Here is a 16,982-nt window from a genome sequence, read left to right on the forward strand (position 1 = left end):
TTTTCAATATGCTGCTTTAAATCCTCTAGTTCAGTCTCCTTACTTGTTTCCCTATCAGTGACCATGTTTACCTAAATAATGGGGCTACTGACTGACTGACTACAGATACAAGTAAATAATATCTTATAAATGAAATAGTATGTAAATAATTTACAACTGCATGAATAAGATGGAACAGTATGATTGGGTCAATCCCTACCTACACTGACTCAGCAGAGCAAAATCTAAACATACTAGATACATATTAGATAATATCTATGGCACTATCTACTAGAAACAGGTATAGACTCTGTGATTGGGTCTGTCCCTACCTACAGAGACCTGCCTCACATGTGAAGTCCCAATACAACATAATGTTAAAACGAACAAGACATAGAATCAATAATGAATAAAAATATTCTCTATGAGTCTCTTCAACCAGACACGGGATAACGTATAATCTGGGTGAACACCATCCAAATACAGACTGAAATTGTAAGAAATTCTTTGTGATTTACCTTTTTCCTTTCTGTATCTCAATGTGTCTAGTTTATATTTTGGGCTAAACACTGAGCGAGGACCGTTGATATATCTAATGTAATCGTTTAAAATGCCAATGATCTCACTCAGAACTTTGTCCTTCTCTCTAAATATTTCAGGATCACTGTGACCCTTGGATTTATTCCATTCTACAATCGAGTATGGTGGAATTTCCAAAAATATAGGAATTACCTCTGGAAAGTTTTGGATGTATGCCCTAAACAAATTTATGTAGTAGGTTATATTCCTAACACAGGAGGAATGGTCTACATACCTGAAATCTATGAACTTCCCATTCTTCCTGGTAACGTCACAGGTCCCAAGCCAGATGTAACGCGTCCGTGTCGCTTGATAAGTTCAGGCAAATTCCGTTTTATCCACGGCAAGAAATCAGGAAATCGAGCATCTGGTCTGCATTCAAATTGTATATGAAGTTTTACCTGCTTCAACAAATCAAAATGTTTTCTTAAATAATTTCCTATGCTAGTAGGAATAAGTACAGGCTGACTTGCTATAGGTTTCGATACTAAAGGTCTCTCTAAATACTTAAGTAATTTACTATTACTCATGTAATTAAATAAACATACACTAAGCAATTTAACAACGTACTGCTACAACACCTGTAATAGATATATGTTAAATAAAAAAGTCACTGCTAGGGTCTCATCTGAAAGGAAAATACTAAGTTAATATCATAGCATGTATATTTACATTTGAAAACTGCAGCTCAATTTAACACAAGCGTAAATATGAAAATCTATTTGATCACCTGTAAAATGAAAATATACTCTAGAAATTTCTGTTTTAGTAGCTCACGTTTTCCGAACTCACACTTGCTGTCACACTTCAATGCTTTCGCTTCAAGTTAAATAGTGCAAAATATTAGTAACATGCAAGGGAATTAGAAAATGTCGGTACTTGGGTTTTTTGGTTTACTTTTACCTGAATTTACCTCAGTTCATACAAGAAATGATTTAGATTTAGTTAAACTTTCACTCCAAAATCTCTCATACTACAAAATATATAACTAGTGCGTATATGATCAATGTAAAAATGAAATTTTCACAATATTAAACCATTAATAATCATAAAGAAAGAGTCAAAGGATTGAAAACATGATCCAACGTTGATTTATGAATCCCGAGAGTCCGGGCACTGCACATATTACGTACGTATAGACGAATTACGGAATCGGCATGAATATACTCAGCCGTAGTCACGTGACTGAACGAATCGTGGGGTATAACGGTTAATGTTCACAAACAGTTCATCACCGGCCGGGCTGAAGAATTCTTGTTGAAATCTGCTCAGAACGGAATTAATAGATCTAGATCTGAATGGCCTATTTGTTCGAATAGAGATCTCATTAGTGAGCGTAGTTGCAACTTGAAGATGTTTTAGATATAAAAGTACTCATCACAGAGAATAAAAACCATGACAAACTCCAACGTAGATACGGATCATCCTGTATTGGTTAGAAACTCAAACATCAACGTGGGCGCCATTAGAGGGTCTTTGGTTCGAGTCCCAACGTGGGCGCCATTGTAACCGTCATGTATTTAAATTAAAACACACTGGTGGTTCGGGTTCTAAATTTCTTTATTGTTATATCCTAATTCTGGAGGATGATCTAAAAAATATGTAAAATACATGTAATTAAATTCTCTCTCACTCTATCATTCACACTTTTAGTTATATTAAAATAATGATTTCAAAATATCTATAAATTAATGTAATAAATAAATATTTTCCAATAGAGTAAATTCAAACTCTTACCATAAACTCGGAAGAACAGAAACTGCTGTAAAACTTAGTTTCTTTGATATGACAATACGCGAATAATAAGTCACTCAGTCCGGGTATGGAGTGTTGCTGGGTTAGTTTCTGGAATTGGCGCGAATCTTGCTTATATAGCACCAAACCAGTAAAACAACTCACAGGATACTCACAACCACACACAAACCATACTGACCTTTCACACTTCTCTCTCTACCAATCAGCGTTCATCCCGATGAATATGAATGACATTAAACGACTTACGATGAAATGAGTAACGTAATGAAATTATATTAGTATGTTAAATACAATTTGGTTTATAAACCAAATAATTGGTTTGGACCCTAATCTTTACGTTCCTTTCTAGGATTTACTGGATACTATTGGAGGTTTGTCAAAGACTATGCAAGGTTAGTAAAACCCTTGAACAATCTCTTGGTAGGACATCCAACAAATAAAAAGGCGAAATCGTCTAAGAGAAAGAAAGTACCATGGACATGGGGTAAGGAAGAACAGCAAGCATTCAATAGTTTGATAGAAAAACTTACTTCACCCCCAATATTAGCGTTTGCAGACTTTACCAAACCTTTTATTGTCAATATAGATGCATCTAAAGATGGTCTTGGTGCAGTTTTATACCAAAATCAAGGCGGTAAAGACAGAGTAATCGCGTATGCCAGTAGAAGTTTGCGACCAAGCGAATGTAATTACCCTGCCCACAAGTTAGAATTTTTGAGTTTAAAATGGGCATTGTGTGATAAATTCCATGATTATCTGTATGGAAATACTTTCCAAGTCTATACAGATAATAACCCATTAACTTATGTTACAACCACAGCCAAACTAGATGCAATGTCGCATAGGTGGTTGGCATCCCTTTCCAACTACAATTTCAAATTGATTTACAAAACTGGTAAATCTAATAGAGATGCTGATGGGTTATCTCGCAGATCTACTGAAGTCTTTCCTGATGTTATTAAAGCTTTTACTTCTGCTGTTTTAGTTGAGAAGGAGGAACTACCACTCGCAGAATGTATTGTTTTATCCCAGAGTGCAGAACTTGAAAATTTCAAGGATGATATATCACAAGATGATTTTCGAAACATAGACTGGATAGAGGAGCAAAGGAAGGATTATTCCATCAACAGAGTTTTAGATTTACTCAAATCAGGTTTAAGACCTAGTGGTAAAGAATTACAGAAAGAAACTTATGAAGTTAGAGATTATTTGAAAAATTGGAAGGATTTTGAAATAAGAAAAGGTATTTTATACAGAAACACTTTAGTAGAAAGCTCAAATGTTAGGCAGTTAGTCTTACCTTTCCAGTTCAGAGAAACAGCTTTCAAGGGAATACACAATGATGCAGGTCATCAAGGTAGGGATAAAACTGTATGGTTAGCGAAACAACGATTTTATTGGAGTGGAATGGATAAGGAAATCAAGGATAGAGTTGAAACATGTGGTAGATGTGTGAGGAGAAAAACATCAGAGATACCTAGAGCTAATCTGGTAAACATTCAAAGCACAAAACCATTAGAGATATTATGTATTGATTTTTTTACTCTAGAAAGGTCAAAAGGTGGTTTTGAAAATGTTTTAGTTATTACTGACCATTTTACTAGATTTGCTATGGCAGTTCCTACACGTAACCAACTTGCTAAGACAACAGCAAAAGCTCTATTCGAAAATTTCATTTGTCATTATAGTTTTCCTGAGAGACTACATTCCGATCAAGGTAGAAATTTTGAAAGTATAGTCATCTGAGAATTATGTAAAATTGCTGGTGTCAGTAAGAGTCGAACTACACCTTATCATCCAATGGGTAATGGTCTTGTGGAACGATTCAATCAAACCTTGATAAAAATGTTGGGAACTTTAGAAAATTACAAGAAGGAAGACTGGAAATCATATATACTTCCTTTGGTACACGCATATAATGCAATAAGACAAGACACCACAGGATTTTCACCTCATTATTTAATGTTTGGGTGACATCCTAGACTTGCTGTCGACGCATTTTTAAATTTAGATGAGTCGGATACATCAAAGCCAACTAGTCGTGCAAATTATGCAGAAAAACTTAAGAAAAGACTAAAGTTTGCATATAATGTTGCCAAGAAAAACATAGAGAAAAATAATTCCAGGCATAAGCATTACTATGACAACAAAGTACGTTATTCCAAATTAGAGATTGGTGATCGTGTCTTAGTTAGACTTTTAGCAAAGAAAGGGAAAAGTAAACTATCAGACAAATGGGAAAAAGATCCTTATGTCGTCTTGGACATTCCAAATGACGATATTCCTGTGTACAAAGATCATCTGGCAAGGGTCAATCTAGATGTTTACATAGAAATTTATTATTACCCTTTATGTATCTTTCAGATGATGATTACACTTCAGAAATTCCCCAAACTCTTTCCAAGCGAAGTAAGTACACTAGGATTACAACAGAGAAGAAACAAGAAAGCACGAGTATCAGTACCGATAGCGACCCGGAATCAAGCGATTCAGAGAGGGATCAAATTATATTTGTTTCCAAACCCTTATCATATACGGATAGAAATGTCTTAAACACGTCAGGTGTTAATCACAATACTTGTCTCAATAGTTCAAGTGAACATATGGGATCAGGTGATTTAGGGACAATCTATACTTTTAGTGTTGACGATAGTAGACCCTCACTACAGCAAGAAACATTTTCTTCTGTTGAACTCCGGAATAGCTCTAACACAAATTCTTTTGCAGATTATTCGAACGTAAATATAAATAATCCGTCAAGAAATAGTGAATCGAGCCGGTCTACATTCAGTCCACAAATCCGTCGCTCAGATCGCATTCGAAAACCTCCAGATAGATATGGAGAGTGGGTTGTAGGTGAACAAACTGCGCAAGTATGGTATGTTTAAGGGAGAATGTCACAGGATGAAATATGTTTAGTCTAGATAGTTTTAGGATATTTCGTACTTATTCATGTGATTAGTTAGGAATTTAGCTTAATTTATTTTAAGTGGATTAATCATATAATTTTTCAGAGCAGTATCTGATCCAATTTTATTTTTGACATTACAATGTGCACTAAAACTGAGTATTTACATGTTGCAGCTTCTGTTATTTGATCTTCTTATTTACAGAAGAGGATTCCTTTCCAGATCAGTTGCATTAGTATCATTATTAATATTAATATTTAATTGAATTTTATTACAGTCCTGAGTTCTGACCTTAGAAATGTCAGGAGACATTTTCTCTAAGAGGGGGAGAATGTCACAGGATGAAATAATTCATATTTAACATACTAATATAATATCATTACGTTACTCATTTCATCATAAGTCGTTTCATTTCATTCATATTCATCGGGATGAATATGAATGAAATGAAACGACTTACGATGAAACGAGTAACGTAATGAAATTATATTAGTATGTTAAATATGAATTATTTCATCATGTGACAGATATATTATGGAATCGTTTTCGTCCATCAGCATTTCGGGATTTTTATAGAATTCAATTCAAGAACAGGGTTAGAGAAGGAGAAACTATTTCAGACTTTGGTCATTCTTTACGGAGACTTGCATTAAAAGCGTATTCTTGTTCTTTTAGTTCGATAGAAACCCACGTTATTGACCAGTTTGTATTTGGCTTAAAAGATGCTGACTTGATGAAATAATGTTTATTTTAGTCGTCCTGCATCTTTAGATGAAGCCATTGCATCTGCTGTCGAGTTTGAAGATTTCATTGAGCAAAATGCGTATGTTCAACAGAACAATGCATGTGATTTTGATACACCAGTTAATACAAATTCTGTAAGAGCCCTTATTCGTAGAGAAATCCAAGCCGCTATTCATTTGTATACGGTCGATGAAAAGAACAAAGTACTGGAAACTAATGTCATATCTCAAACAAAGAATGACCCTGACTGTGTGTCAACGTCAACCCAAAATATCGGGAAACTCACAAGTTCTGGTGCTGGGGCCGTGGCATCATATCTAGATCGTTCAAACATTACCGAACACAGTGGGTCACACGAAATTTTGACGAGTAACGCACAGAACGAACTCGCCGAAATCGATAGAGAATCATTTCATTCGGATGGCGAAGTTCCTATTTGTAACTCGAATGATAGTCATAAACCTATCGATATTTGCGAGTCAGAGTTGAAATCGGTTTGCGTTGCGACTTGTTTGAATCCCGAAGCAAAGGAATTCCTTCCTAGATCGGAATTTTATTTAGAACCTTCTGTTGAAAAGTTTGACTTGCGTTCTGTTTTTGCATCGAAACTTGATGGGAAGACTGTTCCCCCTGGTCAAGTTTATTCCATGGTGAATAGCCAGTACACAAGTACCAATTCGGTCTGCTATGCAGTGGAGTCGCTGGTATTGTACCCTTACTGTAGACCGGAATTTCCGAAAGGAATAGGTTAGATTGACTTATCGAAGTAGTCATGCGGGTGGTGTTACCCAGGTGTACGATGAACTGCTTAATCGTACTTTATGCGCATGCTACACATACGTGTTTGTGTACACACAGTTTGTGTTCTTTTTATATAAAATTTACTACCTTTATTAAAAGCGCGTAATCTTAGTAAGATTAGGCCAATAGTTTCTGCCCCCTGTCATCTGAATGACAAATCTGGGACACGAAATTATTATAAACCGCGTAAATTTACTCTATTAACTATTTTTTTTCTTATTTCTTCATTTACTAGTAATTATTATATTGCTTATGTTTACTTTTTCATATATCTAGCACTCTTGCTAAATATGCTTTCAGATTATTTTTCAGTTTCTGGTGGGATATGGATAACAGCTACAAACGAAATCCAGCGATTGATGCATGGAACATATGGTTTTCAACTCTGTGGGATTTCCTTAATTCATGATCTTCGGAGTATCTGGACCTTAGAACCGAAATCAAGTGAACGTGATGTGACCGTGATCTTGAGAACTATTCCTGTTTTCGCGTTCCTGATATTCTGGTGAAGCCAAGGCGTCCATACTGACCGAGGAGAATTGTTACGTTCCCCGCCTTTGTGATGAACTTTTCATGATACATGGACTATTCTTCGAAGTGAACTTTTGTATATTACGTATACATTCATTCATATATTTTATACAATGTATACCATTGTTTTCCATGGGGGGAAGAGGGGTTTATTTTTCATTTCTTTATACTAGCTTTTAGTCAGATCTATCGCATTTGTCTTCAAGGGGGAGGAATGTGGTAGTTTGGGTTTTACTTTTACTTTTATTTCTGGATTTCGATCCCGATGTAAATTATTCCCCCGTTGTATTTGACCATTTCCACTTTATCTTTTAGCCATTCACTTTAATGACAGTTTCTATTGTTTAATTTGCTATATAAAGCCATGCAGCTTACTATTCGGGGAAGAGAGACAGCTGGCCTTCCTAGCTACTCTTCTCCTTCCATTATTCCTATTTTGGAAGTACGTTTTGTTCGTCTACTTTGTCCCTTTTACTTGCTAAATTATTACCTTTGGGTTGGGAGAATTTCTTGATAGATTCTAGGCTAAGTCCTAGGCTTTAGTAGGGTGTATTTGTCACATTCATACTGGTAATAAATTCGTAAAATGTTATTTATCTTATTTTCATTTCTATTTGGATTTATTTTCAAGTTTCAAATCATAGTGTAGTTGGGTCGTTTCGAGGTCGCCACTATCAAAATGAAATAAAACAAACACAATGTGAAGTACAGACTATACGAACGCCAGACCTGCTACAGATCCAAAACACACCTCTCTCGTGTAAACACAATTGATGCCTCACTTACGCTAATTACAAAATGACATTCATTTGACGGGATTGTAAGACCCTATCTTAATTCAAATTTGCATCTAATTTTTAGGTCACCTGAATGAATTCAGGTGACCTGTTGCAATCTGTTTTTGTCCGTCGTCGTGCGTTAACATTTGAACATTTTCAGCTTCTTCTCTGAAACCCCTGAACCAATTTCAACCAATTTTTGGCATATAGCATCTGTGGGTGGAGGGGAACAAAAATTGTGAAATTCGTGGTCCCTGCCCCCCTGGGGCCTGAGGGGTGGGGCAAAAACCATCAAAATGAGTGTAATTTTAAAAAATCTTCTTCTTTACTCCTGGACATCAAGAAGCCAAACTGTGGGCATAATTATAATGAGCGTTGAGCCCTCTACCAAAATTGTGAAATTCATGGCCCCTGGGGCAGGGGTTCTTGTGTTAGGGTGGGGCTCTATTGGTCATATAGTGAAAATGTAGAAATTCTTTGAAAATCTTCTTCTCTGTCTCTAGGTATTAAGTAGACAAACTAATAGCATGGTAATGATGAGCAAGGATGCCTCTTTATACCCCCTGCAACAAGTTGTGTGTGTGTGGGGGGGGGGGGGGTATACTGGAATCGGGTTGTCCGTCTGTCCGTCCGTCCGTCTGTAGACCTACCGTCACCATATCATATATATGGACTACCCATGGGATGAAGATGTTCCCTATCGATTTTGGGGTCAAAAGGTCAAAGGTCAAGCACACTGGACATCGAAGTAGCAATATGGTTTCCGGGCTCTAAAGCGTTATCCTTTCCACCTACAGTCACCATATCATACATATGGACTACCCATAGGATGAAGATGTTCCCTATCGATTTTGGGGTCAAAAGGTCAAAGGTCAAGCGCACTGGACATTGAAGTAGCAATATGGTTTCCGGGCTCTAAAGCGTTATCCTTTCCACCTACAGTCACCATATCATACATATGGACTACCCATGGGATGAAGATGTTCCCTATCGATTTTGGGGTCAAAAGGTCAAAGGTCAAGCGCACTGGACATTGAAGTAGCAATATGGTTTCCGGGCTCTAAAGCGTTATCCTTTCCACCTACAGTCACCATATCATACATATGGACTACCCATGGGATGAAGATGTTCCCTATCGATTTTGGGGTCAAAAGGTCAAAGGTCATGCGCACTGGACATCGAAGTAGCAACACTCAGAAAAGAAGTAGTTTATACCTATTACCAACACCCTTTGGGAGATTGGGGTAAGCGAGGGGTATTCTTAGTGAGCATTGCTCACAGTACTTCTTGTTAAAAATTGTGAAAGTCATGGCCCCTGGATCAGGGTTTCTGGTGCTAGGGTGGGGCTCTATAAGTCATATAGTGAAAATGCATTATTTCTTTGAAAATCTTCTTCTCTGTCCTTGGGTATTAAGTAGACAAACCATTAGCATGGTTATGATGAGCAAGGATGCCTCTTTCAAAATTGTGAAATTCATGGCCCCTGGGTCAGGGGTTCTGGTATTAGGGTGGGGCCCTATTGATCATATAGTGAAAATGCATTTTATTTCTTTGAAAATCTTCTCCTCTGCTGCTGGGTATTAAGTAGACAAACTAATAGTATGATAATGATGATCAAGGATGCTTCTTTCGAAACTGAAATTTATGGCCCCTGGGTCAGGGGTTCTGGTGCAAAGGCGGGGCTGACCACATAGCTATTCAATGTTTCTTCCATCCAAAAGTAAAATTCTTATATTTAAACACAAACCTAATTCAAACATTGGAAGGTTGTTACATGATACTCAGGTGACTTATAAGGCCCCTGGGCCTCTTGTTAAATTATATCATGCTTGACTGAATTTATTCACGTGTCATGAAGCAGTGATGATAATAAACATACCAGAGGCGGATCCAGGATTTCCGAATGGGGGGGGGGGGGGGGTTGGCATCTGTGAAAGTGAAGTATTAGTTAAAATAATCAGCCATTTTGGGTGTCAAATCTGGAGTTTTAATATATATATCTTTGATAGTGGCACAACAAAACACACACACTTTCATGGGTGCCGTCATTACAGCTGACATTTTGAGTACCGGGGATACTTACGGTGATTCCCATTGGTACTCGATAGGTCACGTAATATCACGAATTTTAATGAGTTATGCGAAAATATCGGCCTTGTGACCCACGGTAGGTGAACGTAGAGCGACTATATATATATATATATATATATATATATATATATATATATATATATATATATATATATATTCATTTGTTTATTAATCAATTGGTTGTATTTTAATCGTGTTCTTGTAATAATCATATTATTTTTCGTTGTCGGTACTGTTTACAATATTCGAATCCACAATGGTACGGATTACCAAATATTTTATTTACTTAATCGCCCAAAATATTTATCATTCCACCATTTTATTTCACAATGTTTAATTAAACACTCGGCTACACTTGAAATGTATCCTGAAACTACTTTACACATGCAATATCAGTTCAAATATAGGGTACATATCAATATATGTAAATTCTTCAAAATGACTGTTTGATTCTTATATAATTCCCTGTATTAAAAACAAAAAACAAAAAAGGAATGAAAAAATGACTAGTTTCCTCGCTGAATCTCTGAAGCTTACATTATTTGTTTTCAGGCACGCGTGTTCGGATTTAGTAACGCTATAAACAAGTGGTACTGGTGCTATCTTAAATCATATGCATTAGTCTACTGTTAAACACTATACATATTTGTTTTGTTTCAGAATACAAAAAAGTGATATTTCATTATCTAGAATTTATACGCTGCAATAAAAAAAATATATGTATATTTAATGAATAGCAATTATACAAAACAACGTAGACCTTGGAAGTTGGGAGAAGTCGGGGTGTTTTTTGTTGTTGTTTTGGTTTTGGTTTTTTTTTTTTATTCATTTATTTTAATCAATTAACCGTATTACTTAATCAATGTTATTCACCCATACTTATTTATTCACAGATAAATATATCAGAATTTACAAATTTTACAAACAAACGTTTCAATTTATAGGACGGTGAACTAACGTAAAGTGGTCTATATTTAACGATTACATTGAATGAAATGCATCGAGCATGACGTGCTCAATTTTAGCTTTTTAGTTCTGTTGTGTAAAATCACGATTAACTTTTAGGGTTGAATGTGACTCATTGAAGAGGACCCGGGAAAAAAATTTCATACAGCGAAAAACCATATCAAACATTTACAAGATAAAAATCATGTATCATACCACCGCCATAACTAGATATACGCTTCATCCACAAATATGAGCGATTTCTACACGTTTTGTGACAGAGAAATCTATTTATATATCGTATCCAAGTTACCTGAGAAATTCCGTGCTTGAGTGACTCTCGTGTCGATGAGACAACCAGGAACAAATTATCAAACATCGACAATACAAGATTTCTACATACACGGACTGAGTCGAAGAGGGAATGGCTCGATTTGTTTCACTTCTAAGATTTGTTTGTTTGCTGGATTTGATATACATGTATGTCTTCGCACAAATAGGAAAAGGTGTGTATTATTTTTTTTCACACACACAAATGTTAGTTGATTTACGAAGTCCTAAATATTGAATACTTGATGAAATGTTGGTTACAGGAGCGTGATGCCTTTACACCATGGTGATGTATGGGGTTGTCGGGAAAAGTGACAGAAAAAAATAAAGAATGAAAGGAAATTTATTTTATCTTCTGTAATTATTTTGAAAAATTGTATTAAATGGTTCAATATTATGGTTATTCCAAATTTAGACATTTGCGTTAATTTACAAAATGAAAATTGAATAATCGAACAAAATAAAGGTTAAAACTAGGCTATGGGTTGTGTTTTAACGAGTTTTGTAAGTGAATTTTTTTTTTTAAATCTTATCTTAAATATATAAATGTATTTATACTGATCGAGAAATTATAAGACAATACTTTTAGACCTACAGTGTATATCTTTTATGATAAGTCGTATTGTTCATCTTATTATTTTTAACACAATTATTATATTTTTACAAAGATTGATGAACGATAGCTAGAGTAATTCAGGTGATCCTTATTATGTTATTACTCAATTTCCAAAAAAGAAAAATCATCTGTAGATATCTGAGGCTTAATTATTGATCTGTTTTGTTTTCATTCTGTTAATCTATAAGCTGTGTTTATCTTGCACGATTATGTCTCAGTAGTGATATATGTAGAAGACGTACCCCCGGGCGGATCTCTTATTAACCCACGGGCGGACCTCCGTCAATTTCACGACACGACTATTCATTTGTCCTGATTTCCACCGACACATATATTTGACAGTTTAGAAGCTTTCATGTTAATGCATCAAATTATCCCCTCTTTCTGTGTTCAGTGAAACGCATGATAGACGCGGCCATGGAATGCACAATCATGTTTACTTCTCTTTTTAAAAAAAACCCCAACTTTTTATGCCGTGGATAGAATTTGAAAGTATGTACGTTTTGCAAGTCGCCTAGTCACCGAGAAAGACAGTTACACCCTTTAGTAACACGGTTTCACAACCCTACTAGTATATGACTATTAATTTACGAGTATCACATTAATGGACATTTCTCTTCCATTTTCATTCCAATAAATCTTGTTGAGGTAGTTTTTGATAAACACAAAATTTGAATGTTTTCATAAAAGAAAACTGACGACATCTCTAGATATCTACAATTATTAAAGCAGGGCTTTATATTTCCTTGTTCTCGCCTTCATCCGAGACATTTTTTCTCAAGTTTTAACTCTTGTACAACGCATTACAATTCCCATATCCTTTTCAGTATCTAATAATATTAATCAAAACTAACTTTTCCAATAAGATATTGTTTATTATAGTTTATTGTTTTCATGACCCTAGTGTGTATCATGGCTCCAGTTTTATTCTGCATAGCATACCACACAACCACGAAAATATTGGACATAATACGAAATGTTGGTGTCGTCGCTAATATCATATCTTCGGATCACGATTACTTCATTAATAAATGTATGGGAGCCAATAATTATAGTTTTATTTACAATCAGTCCGATGGAAGGCTCTCATTATGTTTTATTTACAATCAGTCCGATGGAAGGCTCTCATTATGAATCATTTTTCCAGTACCAGGTATCCCCTATTCTGCGGTCATCCACAACTGAGGTACCAACTGCATATGTTGACGATGGACTGACCAACAATAACGTTACTGACATTGGTCAGCGATGACCCTGTTTTAGTTCTTAATGCGTTCACATTGTTTATGCAATGACCCATCTCTATCATGATCATGATCAATATTGATGTCACTCTCCCTCAGGTATACATGTAAATGAATAAACTAAGGTAAAAACGTTTATGTTCAATGGTTATTCTACATCTGTACAATTTATTCCGGATTTTACACAATCAACATCAACTTATGTATTGATTATGCATACATCCTTCCTTAGAGAATGACAAGTTAAAGTTAGTTTGTGTAATGAAAGGAATTTTAAAAAATTATAATAATAAAATAAAGATATTTTCATTTTTCAACAGATGGATCGATTCAAGTTTACTTGGAAATCATGAACTCCACAGGGGCTAGTGGTTCTCCCTGCAAAATGCCAAAACTATTAACTGTTAGTGTTTTACTCACTAATGGGACTGTATTCTACAAACTAAATCTACAAAGTCGAAATAGCCAACCAGATGAGGATAAACCATTGTATAGTATTAGAAAATCGGCGGCATCGCAGCCCATTCTTATACGAGAGAACAGCATACCCATTCAGGTAATATGAAAACAACAACCGAACCGTTAGAGTTCGCAGTAAGTAAATCGTTATTTCGACTCTTTCTCAGAAATAAGCTGCTAGATGAGTAAATTTGATATATATTCTCATATCACAGAGAGGACTCCTTTGATAGAATGTTATTCGGAGCACACTGCATACTTTTTTTGATAGCCATATTCATAATATGCAAATAAAGGGAATAAATATCTAGGTTTTTTGATCGAATGGATTTTACTATCACTTAAATATTCACAAACAATCTAGAAATTCCTTCCCAATTTCATCGTATACCCTTAATACAATGAACTGGATACGTAACACATCAGCGATATAACGTTCTTGTACGGACATATTGAGACTGAGTTTATCGATGTCTGTTCGTGTGTTTAGTCTTTATGAAAGTGGAAAATAAGTCCCCGACACAATAGGTTACGTTTCATATGCACTACTGTCATTTGTAACAAGATAAGTGACGTGATCAGTGGACTGTAAAATGACCATTTTACGGCTGATTGATGACGCATTTAGGGGGCCTCTAATGCAACATGTCACACTTTCACAAACAAAATGGCAAAGCGCGTCGTAAATATCCACCTACAATACTACAGTCCTTTAATATAATCACAAATAACAACATATCGTGTGCATAAAGTCGTTTTTATTGATCAAGAATCCTCGTAATTTAGGCAGAGTATGAAGAATAACAAGACGGAGCGAAGTCAATTGTCACTCATACTGAACAGAAGGATTGATTTGTTTACATTTACAGGACAGAGTCGTCCACTAATTTATACATAGTCTTAAATTCCCCTTTTTCAGATGCAGTATTAGTTTAACAATCAACCATTATAATCAACATCATTCGAATTCTAGATGTCTAGATTTATTGTCTCTGGTGTTTCCAGGTTCTCTAGATTAATCTATTCGTTATCTTCACTTTTTTTTCATGGAACAAATTGTCTCTGAAATGTAAACAATATGATTAAACTCATAACTAATTCTCATCTTTACTGCCAACATCACTTTCTGATGAAAACTTATTGTCAATGTTGATATATTATCTTCAGAAGTTCTGTTCATATCAGAGAATTACTTTTAAATTGAGTAATACGTTCGGAAAGAAAATTTAATTTGTCAGGGATTTTTATTTAAAGATAGAAAACAGGAAAACAAAGGTCAAATTGTCGCTCTCGGCTACATTTTATGTCTTTGTTAAAACTGGGGAAACAACCCTCACGCGTAGGTCATACTTCGTTTTTGAGGTCCCGTCACAGCTGTACACAAGATGATGATGAGCTGACAGATTCTATTAAGACATGAACAGAATACAGGGACGGTCGACCTCCCTGTTGTACTCCCGAACAAGTTCTTACATATGTACTACACGGGAAACGTGACTGTCTATGCCTTATTTTCACTAAATGTCACATCTTTTATGCCACTTCATTTTTTCCTGTGTAATTTGTTGAACTCTCTATTTTTATCTTTTATCATCAATGTTCGTTTCATAACTCCAGGACATGACTTTGGATAAAAAAAAAGATACATGATTTAAATTTAGTCAAGAAACATGAGCGACATTCATCAAGATTAATTCTTTGGAAAAAGCAAAATGAAATGTTACTCGATACTTGTATATCCTGCGTGATGTTCTGAAGATACATGTAACAAATCACTCCAAAAAAATAAGTATTGGAAGTAAATGCAGATATAGTAATAATTCACATTTTATCCTTTTTTTAATTTTAGAAATCCATAGTGTACAGCAGTCTACGGGAGCCTGATACACTTCTAGAAATACGGTGCTCACGGACGAGACAACATGATATTTATTCATACGTGAGTATTATCCAGCTTTATCCCCGTATCAGTTCCTTATGTATTTATCATTGGATTGTGATGCAAGTACTGATGAAACGAAAGTTACCTTTCTTATTATTTGCCGTTATTTTTTTTTCACTCAAATTATGAAAATGCAATTACTGCTACTGAAAAGCTTGTATATTTAAGTTTATTGTGATTTTTAGAATGGCGTGTTTTCACGGACTGATACTCAGTATACACTGCTTCCAGGGATAGGGGACATCCATTACCTCACCCCCACTCCCCGTACGCACGGGCCCCAGCATGACTACCGTGTATTGCGTAAGTAGAGTCCAATATTTAATCTTTAGAAAGGAAATCTGCCTTACCTTGAACCGTTTCTCTTCCATCACCTGGTTACTGTAGTAATTTCATTCTATAATATATCATGTGAAAGAAACCCTGTATCTTGCCTTTTTGCAAGTGCATGTAGATCTAAATAAGTTTCGTTTTGCTGAAAATCTTAAAAGGAGAAACGCATGAGATTGATCACTGTTCGTTATCTTCACTTGTTCATGTAAATAAGATTCAGTTTGAATATTAGTTCTATCCTATGCATACATGACCATTATCCCAGATGTTTTCGCTTTGGCAGTTACATGCAAGATGTTTTAGTCAGTCTTTTTTTCAGCTGGAGATAACATAATCCAAAGAATGAAAGAGTCAATAAGTCTACAAAAACTGAAATCCCGTTCACGGCGCCAAATAAGCGGAACACACGTCATTGATGTGCTTATTCTAATAGATCACAGAATATATACAGAGTAAGTCGTACGTAAAATTGCTTTCATTAATTTCCGAATATTAGCTTTCTTTGATTACATCGACTACAGAATGTTAATTAATGCCTTGTTTGCATGTAAATTTAGAATTAAAGTAAGTTTTAGGCAATACATCTGCCAAGGCAGTACACATCAGTGAATGAATATGGTTGATGTCACTGCAAAGGGGGGGGGGGGGGGTCACAGAAAATTAGCTTGATGTCAGCATTTCGATTGTTATTCGATTATTCAGATTTCGGCACCGGATGGGGAGAATGGCCAATAATAAGTAAATTTGTGGATTTTTTCGCAGGTGGTATGATAGAAGCACTGGTGACTCTCCTTTCCTCAGAGAACAATCCGCAAAGTCAAATATCCATACATATTACTCACACTTTCTGAATGAGGTAAGTCAAATATCCATCCATGTTACTCACACTTTCTGAATAAGGTAAGTCAAATATCCATACATATTACTCTTTATGAATGACGTTAA

At 35.5% G+C, this 16,982-nt stretch overlaps 1 protein-coding gene across 1 annotated transcript in view; it reads left to right on the top strand.

The window, feature by feature from the left end:
* The first annotated feature begins 10,981 nt into the window (after window positions 1-10,981).
* The window catches only part of LOC125645665 (uncharacterized), a 48,223-nt gene continuing 42,222 nt past the window's right edge, over window positions 10,982-16,982 (top strand). The window contains exons 1-6 of the mRNA XM_048871341.2: window positions 10,982-11,619; window positions 13,624-13,859; window positions 15,612-15,701; window positions 15,890-16,007; window positions 16,357-16,489; window positions 16,800-16,893. Coding sequence (XP_048727298.2) covers window positions 11,538-11,619; window positions 13,624-13,859; window positions 15,612-15,701; window positions 15,890-16,007; window positions 16,357-16,489; window positions 16,800-16,893 — 753 coding nt within the window. The 5' untranslated portion in view covers window positions 10,982-11,537. The remainder of the gene's footprint in view (window positions 11,620-13,623; window positions 13,860-15,611; window positions 15,702-15,889; window positions 16,008-16,356; window positions 16,490-16,799; window positions 16,894-16,982) is intronic.

The sequence above is a fragment of the Ostrea edulis genome, chromosome 6, assembly GCF_947568905.1.
Source record: "Ostrea edulis chromosome 6, xbOstEdul1.1, whole genome shotgun sequence".
Taxonomy (NCBI): Eukaryota; Metazoa; Mollusca; class Bivalvia; order Ostreida; family Ostreidae; genus Ostrea; species Ostrea edulis.